We start from the raw sequence: 23,008 nt of genomic DNA, 5'->3' as shown, positions 1-23,008 counted from the left end.
TAACATATGTAAGTAGAACCAGTTACGAGAGTGCTTTGTGCAGTTGTATGGATATGTGCTTCTGGTCACGGTAAACTGTTCGTGATGGAAACTTTACTATTTTCTGTTCTTCTGGTTTTAGGAAGCCAACAGCTCGTGCAGTCTATTAGTCGAGATGAACTTTATCCTTATGGAAACCAGGACGACCTTCTACCACAAGCTGATGATGTCAGCTCACTGGAAGTCCAGATCACAGTTCCCATCGTGTTTTACGAAATTGTCTACAGAAGTATATTTGTGAGTGTTATGTTTCTACTAGAGGTGTCATAATTGTTAAATCTTCCCAGTCTTGTGAACAGCATTTTAACTTGATTTTGTTTGAATATTTTAATTAATTATTAATGAATAGATTGTGCATTTTACTTAGAAAAGATTTATGTGAGTTTAAGTAAAGTTTCAATGCAGTTTAGCAGAACTTTAGGTAAAATAAATCACGCATGGTTCAGGGAAAGTATGTACTTTGTCGCTTGGAAAATTTCTATCAAACACTTTTTTCTTTAATATATCAAAAAAATAACAACAACGTTCTTACACATATACCTAAGTTCTTCATTCAAAACATCTTTAAACAGTTACCTAAATATCAATCAGTGATGTCGAAAAAACCTACTTGCAGAGAAATATATCGTCAGGTTCACGATGACCGAAGGAGGTCGAAACGTTGTTCGCTCCTCTACGTAAAATATTTTCTCAGCCCAAACGAGCCGTTTTAAATATAGTTACCTAAATACATCATTCAAACAGAACAATACTCCTTCAACATATATGTAAAAACGGGTTTTCTCGACATCACTGATTAATACTCCTTCAACACTTCATCTAAACCAGTGACGACTGAATGAACTCCAATCCCTACCTTTATAGTTTTCAAGTGACCTTTTTCTCAGTTATATAAATTGTCAATAACCGATAAAGGGTACGTTTTATTCTACACCATTCTCACTTACTCTACTTGTGTTTTTTATAAATGTTGCAGCGAGAAGATCTCTGTATTCATTACACTGACCTGATTGCCCTGACGTGTTTCTATTATCATTTTTTGTAATTATTAGAGCATTCTTATCGCTATGTTCATTAGACTGACTTGACTCTTTTAACTGTATTTGTTTGACCAGTTCTTGTGACCGTTACAGCGACCTTCAAGTAGACATTGGCTTTTAACACCTGATTGTCATTATTACATTTTCAAGAGGCATGATTGTTAGTGTTACAATATAAAAACACGTAATCTTCAGTATGATAGTTTAATGTTTGTGATCTTTAATATCACAAACACAGTTTCAAGACACGTGATCTTTAGTATTACAGTTTCAAGACACATGATCTCTAATATAATAGTTACAAGACAGGTAACCTTCAGTATTATTTTGAAGACACGTGAAAACTGTACAACGTTTATTACGAAGAGTGAAGTCCAACTGCTTGGTCAGTATCAGTAAAACGTGGCATCAACCGCTTCCTTAACATTTGAAATTCACTTTCAGAAAGAGAAATGTGTTTTTATGATGAATTAAGATTTTGGTGATATTTATTTTATTATATATATATTTCAGTATAAATATCTTCTTTAGTTTTATAGTTTTTAGCAGTCAATATGATGGCTTAGAATTTACACGAGAAAAATGTTTATTTCTCTTCAGGTGAACGACAACGGTATATTGTCTTTTCTGACCGAAGTTCCAAGTTTTTACAACGGGCAACTACCTCGATCCTATCCTATTATTTCTCCATTATATACAGACGTAGATATTCGTGGCACGGGACGTGTTTATTACAGGTAACGTAACACTGAGAAATTAAAGCCAAAGTTTTAAAAATAGCCTGTATTTTTTGTATTTCGAAGTGAACCCATTTCTAATTAACTGGTTAATGTAAATTTCAATAAAATAATAGATTCCCAGATAGTCAAGTTTTGATAATAAGACTTCAGTCCTGGTGCAAGATGACGTTAAAATTTCGCTCTTATCAATAACAATACAAATGTATCAATAAAACACTGTAGCTTACAACACGACCTTGATAAAAGTGGCACCTACTAGCCTAGATCATGTTGGAAGTCTAAAGTTTGTAACTACATCAGCACCAGTGGCGTATTTTCTGTGTTACTGCGCTTACCGACAGTGAACCAGCCTCGGGAGAATTAAGAAAATATAGTCTTTAGTCGATATAAAAAGATCTGAATTTCATCCATCACTAGCACAAATATACAATTACTGCAGCTTTCAAAAACAGTGACACATGATGTAATTTACACGAGATATAGCCATCGTTGACAGTAAGGACTGCGCTAGTACTGATTATATGTGTCGCCTGTAGTGATTGGTGCAGCCTAGACAATTTAGCCTATCAGTGTGCGTTAAACATCTTAAAACGTGCACTGCTCATGATAGCGGTGCAAACGTGGGTAGAAAATGGCAGATAACGCTAATTTAGTAATATTTATAATGTTAAGTTATTTTAGTTGCACATATTTCATGATGATTTTGCATATGTTTATATGTTTTGTTTACTATTATACAAGTAAATATATATACAGTATAATATAAATTTTAAAATTATATTAAGAGGTCCATTAAAATTTCCAGTCGTATCTTAAGTCATAACATAAATTACCTGCGGTGATAGCACCCAAAAACATTGAGGATATTCTATCTATCAGAGAATATTGAACCACAGAAGAAAAACATTTCCGCAACGTCTCAACTTTTACTGTCGCTCTCTGTCTGCAGCCAGTTGTGGGAAGCCAGTTACTCTTAAAGGTTCTAATATTTAAAAATGAAATAAAATAAAATAAAACAACTCTAATCGCCTATGAGCAATTAATATAAGTAATATAATAATAGTTTTGAAGCTATTTATTTTATTATATATATATAACCGCGATAAACCAAAGCCACTGCCCCAGACATGCCTATGATCAGCACAGAAGTTTAGGTTATGACAGAGTATTTTTATATATTAATTAAATAACTATAATTATTAGAAGTTTAGGTGAAATCGGATTATTCAACTAATGTTTTAATGATTTATTTTGTTGGGTGGGCCCATATGTATTATTCGATATAAAAGAGCTCAAAGTCCATTCCACTTACTGGTGACGAAATTATTTTCCTTCTTAAACTTATTTCTACAAGTTATCTTTAATATGTCTGCCGATGGGTAAAAAATATATTTACAAAGTTACAACTCTAAAATGTGGGGTTCATTTCACCACAGTGGACAGCACGTAAATAGTCAATAGTACGGATCTGTGCTAAAATAAAACAACAACTAGCAAAGCTCGCTGATAGGCCTACATTTGTAGCAAGCACTAACACAACAGGTCCGTTTATCATGTTGTATAACAATAGTTTAGTTTTCGGTCAAAGCTCTTTGACTTCAGATTCCTTTTCCATTGTATAGTTTTTTGTTTAAACTATAAACGAACAATCAAACAAATGTTATTATTATTATGAGCAAGTGTGACATCTAGGAATTTTCTGAAGATCCAGATTTCAGGTGAAGTCTTGGATTTCTGTGAGGTTCAGAGAAAACACTGTATAAAAACAAAGTGCGTGTGTGTGTTAGTTAGTAAGTAAATAGGAGAACATTTACACATGTTATGATTAGTTAGTAAATAATTTCTGAGATCACACATCATTAATGAGATGTTAGGCTTATATTACTTTACGTAGGCTAGTAAGAAAAAGCTTGAAAACAAAAAGATTTAATTTCCCCGATAGAGGCTAAACGCCACCCGAAGGAGTCACCAGTTTTAACCACTCGCACTACGATACAGTATTGTGCATTCTGTCAGTCGGTTGGCATACAAGGGATAGTTGTACTGTAATGACGTCAATAAAACAAGTGCATACCAAGAATCACAAGAAGACTCACGCACTCTGTAAGCTACAACACAACATGTGATGAATACTTGAAAAACAAGAAACAAAAATACTTGTTACTCTCAATTTTGGTTTTATTTAGTTCTCAACAGAACATTTTCAAGGATACAGTGGAAATACATCTAGTTTTATGTATTATAATAGTCATGCGCAGTTGTATCGGCCCTGAGATTACACTGTCAACTGTAATGAGATCTCTTGGATAAGTACGTAAAAAAAAAAGAAAAAAGCTTAATACTTTGTGAGAAAAATAATTACTTATTAACATTTACCCTAACATGTGTGTTAATTATACCAATAATAATATACAACGAGAAGGATTAACTTGAAAATATTTTAATTGAAGAATTAAAATGAATGACGCCTCTATTTTCAAAATTACTGATCGTGTGAACCATGTATGACTAGTTTTAACATTTAATTACTTATAATTTTTATATGTTTATCTTTGTAATTTTTATCATAAGTTTGTGGGCTTCCTTCCACGTTTTCTCCTGGTTCATGTAAATTTTGAATTTGCATTTCAAAAAAATAAAAAAATATTACACGAAAATGACTGTTTAGTTTTATTTGTGAGCTAGGGCATACTTTATTAAATTAATATAGTACAGCCCAAGGAAAACAATTACTTTCATCACTGTCACGTGTGCTAGACTTTTCATTATTTTTTTCAAGAATATTCAAACAGAACCCGCTTAAAATATAATTTGTGTCAAAACACACGCATACAAACAGTTTTGTAAATTTTGAGTATATGCTTTAAATTTCAACGAAGTAAAATAAAGATATTAAAAAGGGTCAGAAGAAAGCGTCTGCTGCAGTATCGCAATCTTCTAAAGCCTAACAGTTGAAGGAAAAGATATTTTGATTACGGTTAATTCGACTGGACCTTTTCTTCTTTCTCTTTTTTTCTATCCGAATATTCCAAAATAACCCCCTATATGACAGAAAACCACTGCAACATTTTCTTTACTAGACTATATCTTTATTGCTCTATTTGATTGTCACATTTGTTTTGTTTTTTTAATATTAAACTATTGAGCTTTCAAAAACTTATATTTAGACCATAATTGCAGGTTTGCTGTGTGGCAAAACATATTTACAGAAACTCGATTTATTTTTCCATTTTACTTCCGAACTAAACATGTGTGTGTGTATAACAAATATTCTGTTTTATATCTCTCTCTCAGAGAAACCAAATCGCAAAGGCTTTTGACAAGGGCTAACAATGACATCCAAAGACACTTCAGTCAAGGAAGAGATTTTCAAGCCACTAGTCTATTCATCGCCACCTGGGATAACGTAGGACATTTTGACCAAAAAACAAGCTTAGTGAGTTACAACATGTTATTATTAGTGTTCTTGTACTTTATGTTGTTATTGCTGTTTAGGCTTACAGGGAGTTTTCACTTACATGATAGGCATGGATTAATTACTAGAATATTTTTAAAGTTCGAAAAACGTTTTGAGCAGAGCAAAATGCCAGTTAGGTTGGAGGTCAGAGGACAAGCTTTGCTATTGACACTTGGGTTTGTGGAATCTCATCTGTTATTAGATGTAGCAAGTTGCTTACCATGGTTGGGTTTCAACTTCTTGCAGATCTCTTTCTGGATGGTTATGATGCTTCAAGTTGAACCATATTTCTTTGTTTTTCAATGCCATCAGGTGTAACAGATATTGACCATCATGGAAATTTTAACTCGCCAATATGAAAACATCTTTATGACATTATGGTATTTGTACCTTGTGTCAGATAGAATTATCACATACCCTTTCGAAAAGCAATCAGCTTTTGGGGGCATTTTACTACCTATGAGCTCCGGCATAGTGAGGGTGTCTGGTGTCAGGGGACTGAACATAATTTAGAGCCCACCACTAAAAAAAGCTAAACTTCGCCTGCTCTCTGCACTCTTACTTTCTAACTGATTCAGTTGCTTCTTGCAACTGTCTGTCGGACGTATGGAAGTTATGGTTTATTCTTTATGAATTTGAATCAGTATCCAATTAATACTTACGTTAATATAAAAATGCACCCCAACTCTCTTGATTGGTATTATTTTTGGACGAATAAATCTGAGGTAAAAATAGTTTGGCCGACAGTTTAAAATACGACCTGAAATTGTCATGTATTCACAAAATTGGTAAATTTTCTATTAACTATTACTTTTCAGTAAATTTTAATCAATCTAACACTAAAAAACAAAATATAGAAGGTGTGTTGACAATACGTTTTTACTCTTTTGAAGCTCTATTCACATCAAACAATTTTTAGATTATTTAAATGTGAAACACCCTGATATTAATTTTGCTTGTGAAACTGAAAAAAACAACAACACAAAAAACAAAAACAAAACAAACGGCAAATTGCCTTTTCTTAATATTCAGATCAGATAACCAATTCACATCTATTTATCGATAAACAATAAATATATACAGGCTTACATAAAAACAAAACCCGGCATGGCCAGGTGGGTTAATGCGTTCGACTCGTATTCTGAGGTTCGTGGATTCGAATTCCTGTCGCACCAAACATGCTAGTCCTTTCAGCCGTGGGGGCGTTATTATGTCACGGTCAATCACACTATTTGTTGGTAAAAGAGTATCCCAAGAGTTGGTGGTGGATGGTGATGACTAGCTGCCTTCCCTCTAGTCTGACACTACTAAATTAGGGATGACTAACGCAGATAACCCTAGTGTAGCTTTGTGCGAAATTTAAAAGAAACCAAACCAAACATTTTAATAAACAACAGCTATCCCCTATGTTTTATTCAAGCCCAAACACGTAAGACACTTTCTCACAAATTTGAGCCCTCAAAGAAATGATACACTGTTGACAAATACCCACTAAGACTGATTGTTTCTTCCTCATGTAAGCCACGCTTCACACTGAAGTCACATATTTTAAGACTAATTAAAATGCTTTATCCCCAAGTTCAACTACAAATGATGTTTAAATCACCTTTCAAGATAGAAAATCTATTCAGAACTAAAGATCTATTATTTATCCCTGTGTATTCCACGATCATATATAATTACAAAAGGTTGGTTGTAATGTCACTTACATGAGCAAAACCATATTACAATTATGTCTCCGAGCCTCATAATATGGGAGTATCAAACAGAACAGGTAATAAAATATCAAATCTACCAAAGTCCACAATTCTTACACATAGTGAAAAAATCCAACTACCCCATCCGGATTATGAATTTCAAAGCAATCTCATCTGGATTACTCAGTATTGAAATTTTAATTAAAGAAAGTTTATCCATTATAAATGAACTCCCAACTTTAAAAAACAACACAACTTCACTACAGTTAAATATGTTCTGAATATATTTGTATTATAATATTGTTTCGTTATCTGATATTTTGTTTATTTAGTTATCTTTTATTCTGTATTTTAAATATTTTTAATAAAATTTTCAAGTTTTATAAATACCCGTGCTTAATAGTACACCCTGTTTAATATAGCTTGCTGAATATGAAATATGTGTGTCACAAAACGTTCAAGATATAAATATGTAACTGTACACACCTGTGTCAAATGTTTGTTGTTGATGCCGTCAAATGAATATGTTGGTATTATTGTAACACCTACAGCTGACCGATGCTTCTGGACTATTCTAACTACGTCACCAAGCTAGGAAATTTAGCAGGAAAGGTATCGTGGGAGGCATAGATTAAAACGATCTCCCATGTTAATGGGTGGAGGAGTGAATAACAAGCTATTTCTCTAATCGCGCATTTCCAACAGAAAGCCATAACAGCAACCAGATATTGATGGCTACTTTATGAAATAGATATGGAGTGTCTGAGTGTCGCATCAGAGGGAACTTTGTAAAGGTGAACTCGTGTAATGACTTGTCTAGTTTATCTTAAACAAATATTTTATTATGAAAAATAATACAGGAAACAGTGTGATATATCTGCCATCTGTTGCAATTGAGATAAAAAGTGCATTATTTAAAACGACTAGTCCACTGTTCAGTTGGTTCTTTGAACGAAAACTTCGTTGTACATTGACCAACCTAATTCTACAGTTACCTCTGCTTGCCCGATTTGTTAGTGAAACAAAAGACATTGTTCCCAAAAGTGAAGCAAGAGAATGGGTTGATGCAAACAGCATGTTGACATAAAGTTCCAGAGATAGAAAAGTTTAAAGTCACCCTCACTGTAGGAAATATCTTAATATAAAGATAAATGAGTAATTAAAGTTAAGGAATGTCGAAACACTGTGTATGAGCAGAACATTTCTGTTCATGATCCAACAAATAAAACATGGAAGGTTGTACTTCCAGTGATAATAAGGTTAAATCAAACAATAATTAACACATTAAATTAAATTGCAACAGAGTAGAAACCAGAAAAAAGTCGTGTTCCAAACCAAAGTGCATACACACGATCATTTTGGGACAGAGAATGGACTTCTGATTAACTTAAGAGAAAGCTTTATCAGAAATAAAGTATCCACTGAACAGTTTGATGTTCCTGTGAGACCACTTCCAGAAAATCACCAGGCATGGAGAAACCAGTGAATTGTTTAGACAGTTTACCTAAGTGGAACTTGATCAGTAATATGACAGCAAGAGGACAAGATTTCATTCTATCTTCCACCATAATTTACCTAATAAATAAACTTAGTATTCCGAAAATGGCTTAATTTCAAAGTCTAAGTTCAAGGAAATTCCAGTTAGGTGTACCCTTTGATTGACGTGTGTTACTGGGTTATACTAGTTTCGGAGATTTCAATTCCTCGTCAGTAACCCTGAACACAAGTTAATTAATTAATTAAACGAAGATAGATAAAAAAAAACATATATCATAGTGAAAAGTGTCAAACGTACTGTTGATGTGAACGTACTTTGTAGTCACTATGAGAAAAATCTGTACACTAGATAGGTGAAGTGAAGAAAAAGCATCATTGGCCAGTATTAAATTAGTAACTTATGGATATTTTTAGAATTTCATATAGAATATCTGTTCAGGTTTTATCGATTTCTGAAACAGTATTATTAATATGAAGAAATGGCCAAACTTTGATTTTCTGTATAATCATAAAATATCTTATATTGTTTATCACCAACGTTCGCGTGGTTTTAACTATTGAAAAGAAAGGTTTGAGTGTTTCAAGAATAAGATAATTTTTGCCTGTATGTTATATTAGATTTTTGAGCAAATTACCGTGCAATCTCTATTATGAATCATTATCTTAGTACCTGATAAATAAGTGATACCGGTAATTGCTTGAAGAGTAGAGTGAGTTGAGGGATGAAAGGATGTTTGTTTTTTGAATTTCGCACAAAGCAACTCGAGGGCTATCTGTGCTAGCCGTCCTTAATTTAGCAGTATAAGACTAGAGGGAAGGCAACTAGTCATCACTACTCACTGCAAACTTTTGGGCTACTCTTTTACCAACGAATAGTGGGTATTATGATAATTATTAAGCCCATTATGTGTATTTAATGTTGATTTTTTTTTTTTACAAGATAATTAAAAAAAAAAATTCCAACGAAGGAACAACCATGCAATATAATACGCTTGTTCAAGAGCCTTTACAAGTTTGTTAATAGCTTGGTTACAGAGTAAATAGTTGGTCTTGTTTGTTGGATGTTGAATGACAAGTTTGTTAATAGCTTGGTTACAGAGTAAATAGTTGATCTTGTTTGTTGGATGTTGAATCACAAGTTTGTTAATAGCTTGGTTACAGAGTAAATAGTTGGTCTTGTTTGTTGGATGTTGAATGACAAGTTTGTTAATAGCTTGGTTACAGAGTAAATAGTTGGTCTTGTTTGTTGGATGTTGAATGACAAGTTTGTTAATAGCTTGGTTACAGAGTAAATAGTTGATCTTGTTTGTTGGATGTTGAATGACAAGTTTGTTAATAGCTTGGTTACAGAGTAAATAGTTGGTCTTGTTTGTTGGATGTTGAATGACAAGTTTGTTAATAGCTTGGTTACAGAGTAAATAGTTGATCTTGTTTGTTGGATGTTGAATGACAAGTTTGTTAATAGCTTGGTTACAGAGTAAATAGTTGGTCTTGTTTGTTGGATGTTGAATGACAAGTTTGTTAATAGCTTGGTTACAGAGCAAATAGTTGGTCCTTGTTTGTTGGATGTTGAATGACAAGTTTGTTAATAGCTTGGTTACAGAGTAAATAGTTGATCTTGTTTGTTGGATGCTTGAATGACAAGTTTGTTAATAGCTTGGTTACAGAGTAAATAGTTGGTCTTGTTTGTTGGATGTTGAATGACAAGTTTGTTAATAGCTTGGTTACAGAGTAAATAGTTGGTCTTGTTTGTTGGATGTTGAATGACAAGTTTGTTAATAGCTTGGTTACAGAGTAAATAGTTGGTCTTGTTTGTTGGATGTTGAATGACAAGTTTGTTAATAGCTTGGTTACAGAGTAAATAGTTGATCTTGTTTGTTGGATGCTGAACGACAAGTTTGTTAATAGCTTGGTTACAGAGCAAATAGTTGATCTTGTTTGTTGGATGTTGAATGACAAGTTTGTTAATAGCTTGGTTACAGAGCAAATAGTTGGTCCTTGTTTGTTGGATGCTGAATGACAAGTTTGTTAACAGCTTGGTTACAGAGTAAATAGTTGGTCTTGTTTGTTGGATGCTGAATGACAAGTTTGTTAATAGCTTGGTTACAGAGTAAATAGTTGATCTTGTTTGTTGGATGTTGAATGACAAGTTTGTTAATAGCTTGGTTACAGAGTAAATAGTTGATCTTGTTTGTTGGATGTTGAATGACAAGTTTGTTAATAGCTTGGTTACAGAGTAAATAGTTGATCTTGTTTGTTGGATGTTGAATGACAAGTTTGTTAATAGCTTGGTTACAGAGTAAATAGTTGATCTTGTTTGTTGGATGTTGAATGACAAGTTTGTTAATAGCTTGGTTACAGAGTAAATAGTTGGTCTTGTTTGTTGGATGTTGAATCACAAGTTTGTTAATAGCTTGGTTACAGAGTAAATAGTTGGTCTTGTTTGTTGGATGTTGAATGACAAGTTTGTTAATAGCTTGGTTACAGAGTAAATAGTTGATCTTGTTTGTTGGATGTTGAATCACAAGTTTGTTAATAGCTTGGTTACAGAGTAAATAGTTGGTCTTGTTTGTTGGATGTTGAATCACAAGTTTGTTAATAGCTTGGTTACAGAGTAAATAGTTGGTCTTGTTTGTTGGATGTTGAATGACAAGTTTGTTAATAGCTTGGTTACAGAGTAAATAGTTGGTCTTGTTTGTTGGATGTTGAATCACAAGTTTGTTAATAGCTTGGTTACAGAGTAAATAGTTGGTCTTGTTTGTTGGATGTTGAATGACAAGTTTGTTAATAGCTTGGTTACAGAGTAAATAGTTGGTCTTGTTTGTTGGATGTTGAATGACAAGTTTGTTGACAGTTTATTTACAAAGTAGTAAATTGTTTTCAGAGCATGTACAATTCCAACAAGTAGAAAACTATATTTAAGGTATCTACAAAGTAGTAAATTATTTTCAGAGCATGTACAATTCCAACAAGTAGAAAACTATATTTAAGGTGTCTCAGGTTACAGTTTGTTCAGTGAGTCATTGTTCCTACTGTAATAGTCTAAGCTAAGTGGTTTTACAATCAGGGTGAAAAACAAACAACAATTTATTGTGTAACACTAAAAGCCCAGAAAACTTGTTTACGACTAAATATAAAGTTTAATCATTCATAAGAAAGATTAGTAAATCCTTGTCTGGCTAGGACTAGGTATAAACAGTAATAAACAATACAACATTAATTTCAATATAATTCAGTAAATGTCAAAGGAATTAGGAAGGAATAAGTAGAATAATAAAGAAACCTGATTCACCAGAGAATAACAGAATGTTCCATAATGAAACCACTTATCAAGAAATAATCAGAAACCTGATTCACCAGAGAATAACAGAATGTTCCATAATGAAACCACTTATCAAGAAATAATCAGAAACCTGATTCACCAGAGAATAACAGAATGTTCCATAATTAAACCACTTATCAAGAAATAATCAGAAACCTGATTCACCAGAGACTAACAGAATGTTCCATAATTAAACCACTTATCAAGAAATAATCAGAAACCTGATTCACCAGAGAATAACAGAATGTTCCATAATTAAAACTTATCAAGAAATAATCAGTAACCTGATTCACCAGAGAATAACAGAATGTTCCAAAATTAAAACACTTATCAAGAGATAATCAGTAATAACCCTTTGTAACAACTTATTACTATATATTAGACTATAAGGTTACATTTCACGTGACTAATTATAGCTGCAAATCTACCTGATCTTTTAAAACATTGATATCTTTATGTCACCACTAGAGGAAGCTTGTGTCAGTTTCATATTACATACATAATTAAAATTAACATGCTCCAGATAGTAGGTGAATTAGTAGTTTATGTAACTAAAGATTCATAGTTTAACTAAATGATAAGGGAATAGTAAATGAATGGTAAAACCATAACAACATAAAAATAGAATTTGTTATATTACACCATAAATGGAATAGTGTAGGTTATTACATTTGCACTAATCCTAGTTTTCACAAGTATAATATCTTGTTTTTATTTCATGACCTGTGTAGTAGGTCACAGTTAAGGATGTGGAATATCAGAGACTTCTGTGTTTAGTGACCCAGAATATCCAACTGTCATCACGTAATATTGCAGAATAAAATGAATAATAACATTTTTGTAATAGATTAGAACCTTAATTTAGTAACTAAGTTTGTGTTCCAGTGTGTTCCTTGCTAACAAATGAAATTGGTAAACATTTCTCAATTGTAATTGTTATTTTTTGTCTTTAAATTGATGAATTGATTTCACTTTAATAAAATACAGAACAGGACATTCATTACAACTGATAACCACATATCTGTATTCCTACAGAGAGTTGTTAATGTTCACTGTACTGTGTTCTTTCATGTTTTGTATCCTCAGTGCAGTACATTTATTAGTTCTTCTTAACATTTTAGTTGAATTTTCTCTCTTCTTGTTCTAGGTAAATACCTTTCAAGTGGTTATTGCAACTGACGGTGTGGACAGTTTTGTCTTCTTTCTGTTCCCTGAGGGTGGTGTTCAGTGGATTCAAGGTGATGGAAAATCAAGTGGTCGGCCAGACCCGAGAGCTCAGTCGGGGTTCATGTCGGGAGATGGAAGACTGTACACTTTACGTGGTTCAGGAACAGACCAAACAAAGAATTTTGATAGGTAGGAGTTTAACTTGCTAGCCTTTGTTAATGTTTATTAAATGGGAAATATCCTAAGATTAATTATAATGGTACCATATGCAACATGTGGGCTTAAGGTATAGATCAAAGGGGCTCCAGCATATCTATCCTTGAATCTAAACTGTCAGTGAGAAGAAGGAAAATGAAGAACAACAATCCACTATCTACGAGGCTACTCTTAACCAAGTAATACAACTGACTGTCTCTTTCATAATACCTCATGAACTATCTACGAGGCTACTCTTAACCAAGTAATACAACTGACTGTCTCTTTCATAATACCTCATGAACTATCTACGAGGCTACTCTTAACCAAGTAATAAAACTGACTGTCTCTTTCATAATACCTCACGAACTATCTACGAGGCTACTCTTAACCAAGTAATACAACTGACTGTCTCTTTCATAATACCTCATGAACTATCTGCGAGGCTACTCTTAACCAAGTAATACAACTGATTGTCTCTTTCATAATACCTCATGAACTATCTACGAGGCTACTCTTAACCAAGTAATACAACTGACTGTGTCTTTCATAATACCTCATGAACTATCTACGAGGCTACTCTTAACCAAGTAATACAACTGACTGTGTCTTTCATAATACCTCATGAACTATCTACGAGGCTACTCTTAACCAAGTAATACAACTGACTGTCTCTTTCATAATACCTCATGAACTATCTACGAGGCTACTCTTAACCAAGTAATGCAACTGACTGTCTCTTTCATAATACCTCACGAACTATCTACGAGGCTACTCTTGACAAAGTAATGTAACTGACTGTCTCTTTCATAATACCTCACGAACTAACTACGAGGCTACTCTTGACCAAGTAATGCAACTGACTGTCTCTTTCATAATATCTCATCAACTATCTACGAGGCTACTCTTAACCAAGTAATGCAACTGACTGTCTCTTTCATAATACCTCATGAACTATCTATGAGGCTACTCTTAACCAAGTAATACAACTGACTGTCTCTTTCATAATACCTCATGAACTATCTACGAGGCTACTCTTAACCAAGTAATGCAACTGACTGTCTCTTTCATAATACCTCACGAACTATCTACGAGGCTACTCTTGACAAAGTAATGCAACTGACTGTCTCTTTCATAAAACCTCATCAACTATCTACGAGGCTACTCTTAACCAAGTAATGCAACTGACTGTCTCTTTCATAATACCTCACGAACTATCTACGAGGCTACTCTTGACAAAGTAATGCAACTGACTGTCTCTTTCATAAAACCTCATCAACTATCTATGAGGCTACTCTTAACCAAGTAATGCAACTGACTGTCTCTTTCATAATACCTCATGAATTAATGCGTGATCCTGCTTCCAACTTCAAGAAAAAAAATCATACTAAGTTACTTCAATAAACTTGTAGGTTTTATTATGGGCTTTATTTGTCTAGCATAAAAAATTTGGCTTGCATATCTCAAAAAAGGTTAAAGCAACTGTGCTAAAATGCTAGTTAAATAAGTGGTCATCTTTCACAAGAAGGTCAACCTAAGATTGCTGAGATGTGTACATTATCATCTTTCATAAGAAGGTCAACCTAAGATTGCTGAGATATGTACATTATCATCTTTCATAAGAAGGTCAACCTAAGATTGCTGAGATGTGTACATTGTCATCTTTCATAAGAAGGTCAACCTAAAATTGCTGAGATATGTACATTGTCATCTTTCATAAGAAGGTCAACCTAAGATTGCTGAGATGTGTACATTGTCATCTTTCATAAGAAGGTCAACCTAAAATTGCTGAGATATGCACATTATCATCTATCATAAGAAGATAAACTTAAGATTATTAAGACATGGTCATTATCATCTATCATAAGATGATGAAACTAAGATTACTGGTACATGTACGTTATAATCTATCATAAGAAAATGAACCTGAGATTGCTGAGACAGTGCACCAAACAGGTTAGCTACAAGGAGATCAACCAGGTCTGTCTAAATGCAATGATACAAAACATTGAGACAGTGCACTAAACAGGTTAGCTACAAGGAGATCAACCAGGTCTGTCTGAATACAATGATACAAAACAGAATTTGGGTCCTATTCACTAGATTAAAATTAATACAAAATAAACTCAAACCTAGCTGTTGTCATTCAAATATTTATCAAGCTTTTCTTTGAAATCCCTTAAATTAACTGTAGTCACCACATCCAAAGGTAACCCATTTCAAAGACCAAATCCATTTTAGAAAAAAATTAAACTGTCATATCTAAAGACAAATTATTTCCTGTCATACTTGTGGCTCCTAATTTTACCATTTGCACCACTAAATATGAGTAAGTAACAACATCAACTTCCATAACAATCTTAAATACCACACAGTCAAATTCCTTTTGTCATTTATAACAATTCACTGCTTTCTTCCATCCAGCCACTCAATTTGTTAATGTATCTCCACACCTATAGAGGAAAGTTCCTTCACACGTCTTTTAAGTGATACCTTGTCAAATGCTTTTCAAAATCCAGATATACCAAATCTACACCCTTACCTTCATTATGTAAACAGTAACATTTTTCAAATAACGTAAAAAATATGTCTGGCAAGATTTCTCCTTAATAAAACAATGTTTACTATCTGATAAACTTTCAAACTTTGTTAAATAACTTTACAAAGCATCTTTTATCAGACTTTCCATAATTTTTTTCCACAACTAATTACTGATACAATTTTTATTACCTCTCTTGAAAGTAGGAGTTACATTATCTAACTCCCAATCCTTTGGTACCTGTCCACTTATCAAGGACTTGAAGAATATAGTAGCAAGTGGTGCATGTACCTATTCCTCAACACTTTTCAAAATCCTTGGCTAAATATTATCTGACCAGATGTCTTATCCAGTGTTTAATAACAAGACCAGATTTAGTGTGTCAACTTGTTCAGTCTTCTTAAGACCAGATTTAGTGTGTCAACATGTTCAATCTTCTTAAGACCAGATTTAGCAGGTCAACATGTTCAATCTTCTTAAGACCAGATTTAGCAGGTCAACATGTTCAATCTTCTTAAGACCAGATTTAGTGTGTCAACATGTTCAGTCTTCTTAAGACCAGATTTAGTGTGTCAACATGTTCAGTCTTCTTAAGACCAGATTTAGTGTGTCAACATGTTCAATCTTCTTAAGACCAGATTTAGTGTGTCAACATGTTCAATCTTCTTAAGACCAGATTTAGTGTGTCAACATGTTCAATCTTCTTAAGACCAGATTTAGTGTGTCAACATGTTCAATCTTCTTAAGACTAGATTTAGTGTGTCAACATGTTCAATCTTCTAAACACCAGATTTAGTGTGTCAACATGTTCAATCTTCTTAAGACCAGATTTAGTGTGTCAACATGTTCAGTCTTCTTAAGACCAGATTTAGTGTGTCAACATGTTCAGTCTTCTTAAGACCAGATTTAGCAGGTCAACATGTTCAATCTTCTTAAGACCAGATTTAGTGTGTCAACATGTTCAGTCTTCTTAAGACCAGATTTAGTGTGTCAACATGTTCACTCTTCTTAAGACCAGATTTAGTGTGTCAACATGTTCAGTCTTCTTAAGACCAGATTTAGTGTGTCAACATGTTCAATCTTCTTAAGACCAGATTTAGTGTGTCAACATGTTCAATCTTCTTAAGACCAGATTTAGTGTGTCAACATGTTCAATCTTCTTAAGACCAGATTTAGTGTGTCAACATGTTCAATCTTCTTAAGACTAGATTTAGTGTGTCAACATGTTCAAGCTTCTAAACACCAGATTTAGTGTGTCAACATGTTCAATCTTCTTAAGACCAGATTTAGTGTGTCAACATGTTCAGTCTTCTTAAGACCAGATTTAGTGTGTTGACATGTTCAGTCTTCTTAAGACCAGATTTAGTGTGTCAACATGTTCAATCTTCTTAAGACCAGATTTAGTGTGTCAACATGTTCAGTCTTCTTAAGACCAGATTTAGTGTGTCAACATGTTCAGTCTTCTTAAGACCAGATTTAGTGTGTCAACATGTTCAATCTTCTTAAGACCAGATTTAGTGTGTCAACATGTTAAATCTTCTTAAGACCAGATTTAGTGTGTCAACATGTTCAATCTTCTTAAGACTAGATTTAGTGTGTCAACATGTTCAATCTTCTAAACACCAGATTTAGTGTGTCAACATGTTCAATCTTCTTAAGACCAGATTTAGTGTGTCAACATGTTCAGTCTTCTTAAGACCAGATTTAGTGTGTTGACATGTTCAGTCTTCTTAAGACCAGATTTAGTGTGTCAACATGTTCAATCTTCTTAAGACCAGATTTAGTGTGTCAACATGTTCAGTCTTCTTAAGACCAGATTTAGTGTGTCAACATGTTCAGTCTTTTTAAGACCAGATTTAGTGTGTCAACATGTTCAATCTTCTTAAGACCAGATTTAGTGTGTCAACATGTTCAATCTTCTTAAGACCAGATTTAGTGTGTCAACATGTTCAGTCTTCTTAAGACCAGATTTAGTGTGTCAACATGTTCAGTCTTCTTAAGACCAGATTTAGTGTGTCAACATGTTCAAGCTTCTTAAGACCAGATTTAGTGTGTCAACATGTTCAATCTTCTTAAGACCAGATTTAGTGTGTCAACATATTCAATCTTCTTTATATCTTTCAGTTGTTTAGGTTGAGGAATACTGATTAAAGTTTTTTTAGTAAAAACTAAATAAAAAGTATTATTTAATAACCCAGCCATCTGATAATCATTGTATATTAGTTTTTATTAGTGGTTATCTTCATTTCCTCCCCTAACCTTTGAACAGCTCTTTTGATTTTCTGTAATACTTCAAATCTTCTTTCATTGCAGTTAATTTAATCTTCTTATATTTATAAAGCTTTTAAAGAATCTTTCCCTTGGTGAGCTCTGTACTTGTAATGAATGTTTTTTGTCTATAATGAGCATGCCTGTCTTGAATATCTAAGAATTTAATTTGAAAATTTTCCACTCCCGATCAGCACTTCCAACTAATTCAGTTGTTCAGTTCACTGCACATAATTCTTTCTCCTTCACATCAAATATGCTCACCCTTTTAGCTGTGGGAGTGTTGTAAAGTGATGGTTAATCCCACAAAACAAAACAATCATAATTCTTGTCTCATTACTTGAAAATTTACATATTTGAAATCTGGAACCAAAATTACATTATTTAACATGCAATAGAACATCAAATCTAACCAAGAATCGTTACTTGGTATGTTCTCCAGCCTTTACTTTGTCATACAATTCTCTATTAGAAGTTACAACAATTGTTGAAGAAAACCACTCTCAACAATTTCTAAAAACTGTTTTCCTCATGATTGGTGTCTTAAAAGTTTTCATTCTATATGCCTAAAATTAAAATCACCCATAAACAATAGACTGGGAGTTAATAGTATCTTAACAGTAGACTTGGTATCAGTAGTATCTTAACAGTAGACTTGGAGTTAATATTATCTTAATAGTAGACAACAGTAGACTTTGTGTCAGTAGTAACTCAACAGTAGTGTTGGAGTTAATAGAATCTTAACAGTAGACTTGATGTCAGTAGTATCTTAACAGTAGACTTGGAGTTAATAGTATCTTAATTGAAGACTTGGTGTCAGTAGTATCTTAGCAGTAGATTGGAGTTAATAGTATCTTAACAGCAGCCCCTTGGTGTGGATTCCTGTATGTGGTGAGGGTACCTCCCAGGGAAGGTTCTGTTCTTTCAGTTTACCCTCTCTGGGATCTAAACATTAACCCATGTGTTTGCTCCCCTTTACTATTCTCCCCATTTTCATGGAAGGTTGACAATAATCCACAAGGCAGTGATCATTTTCTTATAATTTTGAGAGAGACTGGCTGTGGTCGATGCCACCTGGGAAGGATCCCAAGATTCTTTCAAACTACCATCCAGTTCTTTGAGGAGTTGTCTCTGTATTACCTTAGAGAGAATGGTTAATACTTGTCTTGTTTGGTTCCTCGAATCAAACAATCTTCTCTTGCCCACCCAGTGTGGGTTCTGAAGACAGCACTCCACTTGGACCACCTGATTTGACTTGAAACATCAGTCAGAGAAGCCTTTCTCAAACGACAACATCTTGTATCAATATTCTTTGACATTGAGAAGGCTTATGAGACAACATGGAGTTATGGAATTTTGCAAGATCTCAATATATATGGGTTATATAGCCATTGCCCATTTTTATTAAAAATTTTTTAATGGACAGGAGATTCCGAGTTTGACACTTTCTCTTTCTTTTCTACAGGAACTTGGAGTCCCTCAGGGCTGTGTTCTGAGTGTCACACTTTTCAGTATAAAAATTAATGCCATCTCTGAACAACTCCCTCTCACTGTTGCAAACAGGCTCTGTGTCGACAACTATCACATCTCATGTCAGTCGTTGAACATGAGGTGTATTGAGCGGCAGCTACAGACTGCCCTCAATCATTTACTGAAGTGGACCACAGCAAACGGCTTTAATTTTTCTCTCTCACAAATCCATTTGCATGCACTTTTACCACCAACGGGGTATTCACCCTGATCCTGAACTTCCTATTGGTGAAGTTGTGCTGCCTATGGTCCCTGAGACAAAGTTCTTGGGGTTTATCTTTGACTGTAAGCTGACCTTTATACCACACATCAAGCAGCTACATGTTAAATGTACAAGAACACTGAACATCCTCTATGTCCTCTCTTCTGCTGCATGGGGAGCGGATCAATGTTTTATGCTAAATTCTTATTCGATCAACATTTGACTGTGGATCACTGGTCTATGGCTCTGCCAGAACCTCGGCCTTAAAGATGGTGACCCCATTCATCATCAAGGACTTCAGCTTTGCACTGGGGCTTTCTGTACTTCTCCAGTTTAGAGCTTATATGTAGAGTCTCAAAAACCTTCTTTGCCATTTGCAACTGTCTTTACTGTATGTTTTGAAACTTTATTCCTTACCAGAGCCTCCTACCTGAGGTTGTATTTTCTTTCCTCTGAGGGTCATACTTTTTTAAAACAGACAATCTGCCATTGCTCCTTTTGGCCTTCATATCCAGGCACTGTTGAATAAATTGGGTCTGTTCTTGGATAACTGCTGTATCCATTGATTAGCCCATCCCACCATGGCTTCTTACAGTCCTGAAATGTGACCTATCTTTCAGTCATTTGAGAAAAGCAGATACTCCCGATTGTAAATACTGTCTGATATTTGCTGAACATCTTTTGAACCATCCTTCCATTCCTATTTATACAGATGGTTCAAAATCAGCTGACTGTGTTGACTCTGTTGTGGTTTGTTTTGGTTCGGTGGTTGCACGCAGAATCCCCTCTACAGCTTTTGTGTTCACTGCTGAATTGTACGCCATTTCTCTTACCCTGGACCACATTGAAGCTTAGTGGTACTCAAACTGCACTATTTATTCTGACTCGCTTAGTTCTCTACTGGCCCTGGAATCACTTACATTGGTTTACACCCTGTTCTCACCAATATTCGAAACTGACTGACCCATTTCTCTTTAACATCTACTTCTATCCAATTTTTCTGGATACCGAATCACAGTCCATCTAGTTTGATTTGAAATGAGAAAATGGCCGTGATGTCAAATAACTCGACGGCAGGACTGGAAAGGCTTACTTCAGGAAAGTAACGTTGCAGTTTGAACTATTTGTTTGAACTACTTGTTAGTCATCCTGTTGAGTTATTATTAAAACGTTGCTACATGTCTTTTAAAACTTTTATTACTTTACTTTTTTAAAATGGACAAAACATCAAATAACTCAGAACCAGGACTGGAAAGACCAACTTCAAGTGACTGATGGTGGTATTTGTACTTACTTGTTAGTCTTCCTGGTGAGTTATGATAATTACAATTATGCTACAGAAAGTTTTTTACAACTTGTATTACTATAATTTTTCTCTTAATGTGGAAGACTAGATGTAAACATTGGTTTTATGATACTTATGTTTTTAAACTTTGTTGTGATTTACCTTATTTTCTTTTTATGAATTTTACTAAATTTAATTTTAACTTTTTACTGGTAGTTTGGCACAGATAGGCCTAGCTGATTTGTGCCATAAAACACCAAATCAATGAACCAACTTAACAGCAGACTTGGAGTTAATGGTATCTTAGCAGTAGACTAGTTGTCAGTAATATCTCAACAATAGACTTGGAGTTAATAGTGTCTTAACAGTAGACTTGGTATCAGTAGTATCTTAACAGTAGACTGGGTGTCAGTAGTATCTTATCAGTAGACTTGGTATCAGTAGTATCTTGACAATAGACTTGGTGTCAGTAGTTTCTTATCAGTAGACTTGGTATCAGTAGTATCTTATCAGTAGACTTGGTGTCAGTAGTATTTTAACAGTAGACTTGGTATCAGTAGTATCTTAACAGTAGATTTGGTATCAGTAGTATCTTAACAGTAGACTTGGTGTCAGTAGTATCATAACAGTAGACTTGGTGTCAGTAGTATCTTAACAGTAGACTTGGTATCAGTAGTATCTTAACAGTAGACTTGGTGTCAGTAATATCTTATCAGTAGACTTGGTGTCAGTAGTATCATAACAGTAGACTTGGTATCAGTAGTATCTTAACAGTAGACTTGGTATCAGTAGTATCTTAACAGTAGACTTGGTGTCAGTAGTATCATAACAGTAGACTTGGTGTCAGTAGTATCTTAACAATAGACTTGGTATCAGTGGTATCATAACAGTAGACTGGGTATCAGTGGTATCTTAACAGTAGACTTGGTGTTAGTAGTATCTTAACAGTAGACTTTTGGTGTCAGTAGTATCTTAATAGTAGAGTTGGAGTTAATAGTATTTCTAGTAAGAATGAAAACAAACATTGACTGGTATCTGTTTATATCTTAGGTATTTATATTTAGTTAGATGCAGTTGTAGTAGTAAACTTGAAGTGTTACAATTACTAAAAATCAGGATTTGATCTCTGCAGTGGTCACAGCACAGATTGCTTGTTGCTCACTTAAAGAAACAAATAATCTTTCTTTACAGTTCTAGACATATTTTAAAAACATTAAGTTCACGACATACTTGTAAACTTAATGATGTCTCTTTTTAGGATGTCAAATGTTTACAAAAGTGGAGTTTGGATGTTCCATGTGGGTAAAACTGGGCAAGATGGTAATGTGATACCAGCAGATCAAGGTTTAGAACCACCCATTTTAAGTTCACAGACGTGTGCTAATGCCATCATTCCCTGCCCACCCACATCCAACTGCATCGACTACAAACAAGGCTTCTGTTGTGAGTGTGGTGAAGATTATTTTGGAAATGGAATAAACTGTTTCAAAAAAGGTGATGATACTTCAGTATGTATTAATGTATGTAATAATATATGTATGTGTATGTAATAATATATGTATGTGTATGTGTTAATATATGTATGTGTATGTGTTATAATTAATGTATGTGTATGTAATAATATATGTATGTGTTATAATTAATGTATGTGTGTATGTAATAATATGTGTGTGTGTGTAATAATATATGTATGTGTGTGTAATAATATATGTATGTGTATGTAGTAATATATGTATGTGTATGTAATAATTAATGTATGTGTGTATGTAATACTTAATGTATGTGTATGTAATAATATATGTATGTGTGTATGTAATAATAAATTTGAAGTACACAAGTTCTAGTAAAAGTTATGTTAAGGGAGTTAATAGCATCATAGAATGTTAGATTTCACTATGCTTAAACAAGTTCTAACAAAGGTAAACTTTCTGAAATATTTAGTAAGTGTAGCTGTCAGCTTGTTTATTTTGTTTTAAATTAGTTGTTAAGTTATAAATGTTTTCACAAGTGAACTGTCAATGCATTAAACA

The 23,008-nt window shown here is 33.8% G+C and overlaps 1 protein-coding gene across 1 annotated transcript in view; it reads left to right on the top strand.

Moving 5' to 3' along the window:
* Positions 1-23,008, top strand: part of LOC143227575 (uncharacterized) — a 69,461-nt gene continuing 46,453 nt past the window's right edge. Inside the window, exons 1-5 of the mRNA XM_076459004.1 lie at positions 1-276; positions 1,680-1,816; positions 5,114-5,255; positions 12,940-13,148; positions 22,237-22,486. Of these exons, the coding sequence (XP_076315119.1) occupies positions 85-276; positions 1,680-1,816; positions 5,114-5,255; positions 12,940-13,148; positions 22,237-22,486 (930 nt within the window). The 5' untranslated portion in view covers positions 1-84. The remainder of the gene's footprint in view (positions 277-1,679; positions 1,817-5,113; positions 5,256-12,939; positions 13,149-22,236; positions 22,487-23,008) is intronic.

The sequence above is a fragment of the Tachypleus tridentatus genome, chromosome 9 (genome assembly GCF_004210375.1).
Source record: "Tachypleus tridentatus isolate NWPU-2018 chromosome 9, ASM421037v1, whole genome shotgun sequence".
NCBI classification, from domain to species: Eukaryota; Metazoa; Arthropoda; class Merostomata; order Xiphosura; family Limulidae; genus Tachypleus; species Tachypleus tridentatus.
This window is presented reverse-complemented; position numbering and strand designations above follow the sequence as displayed.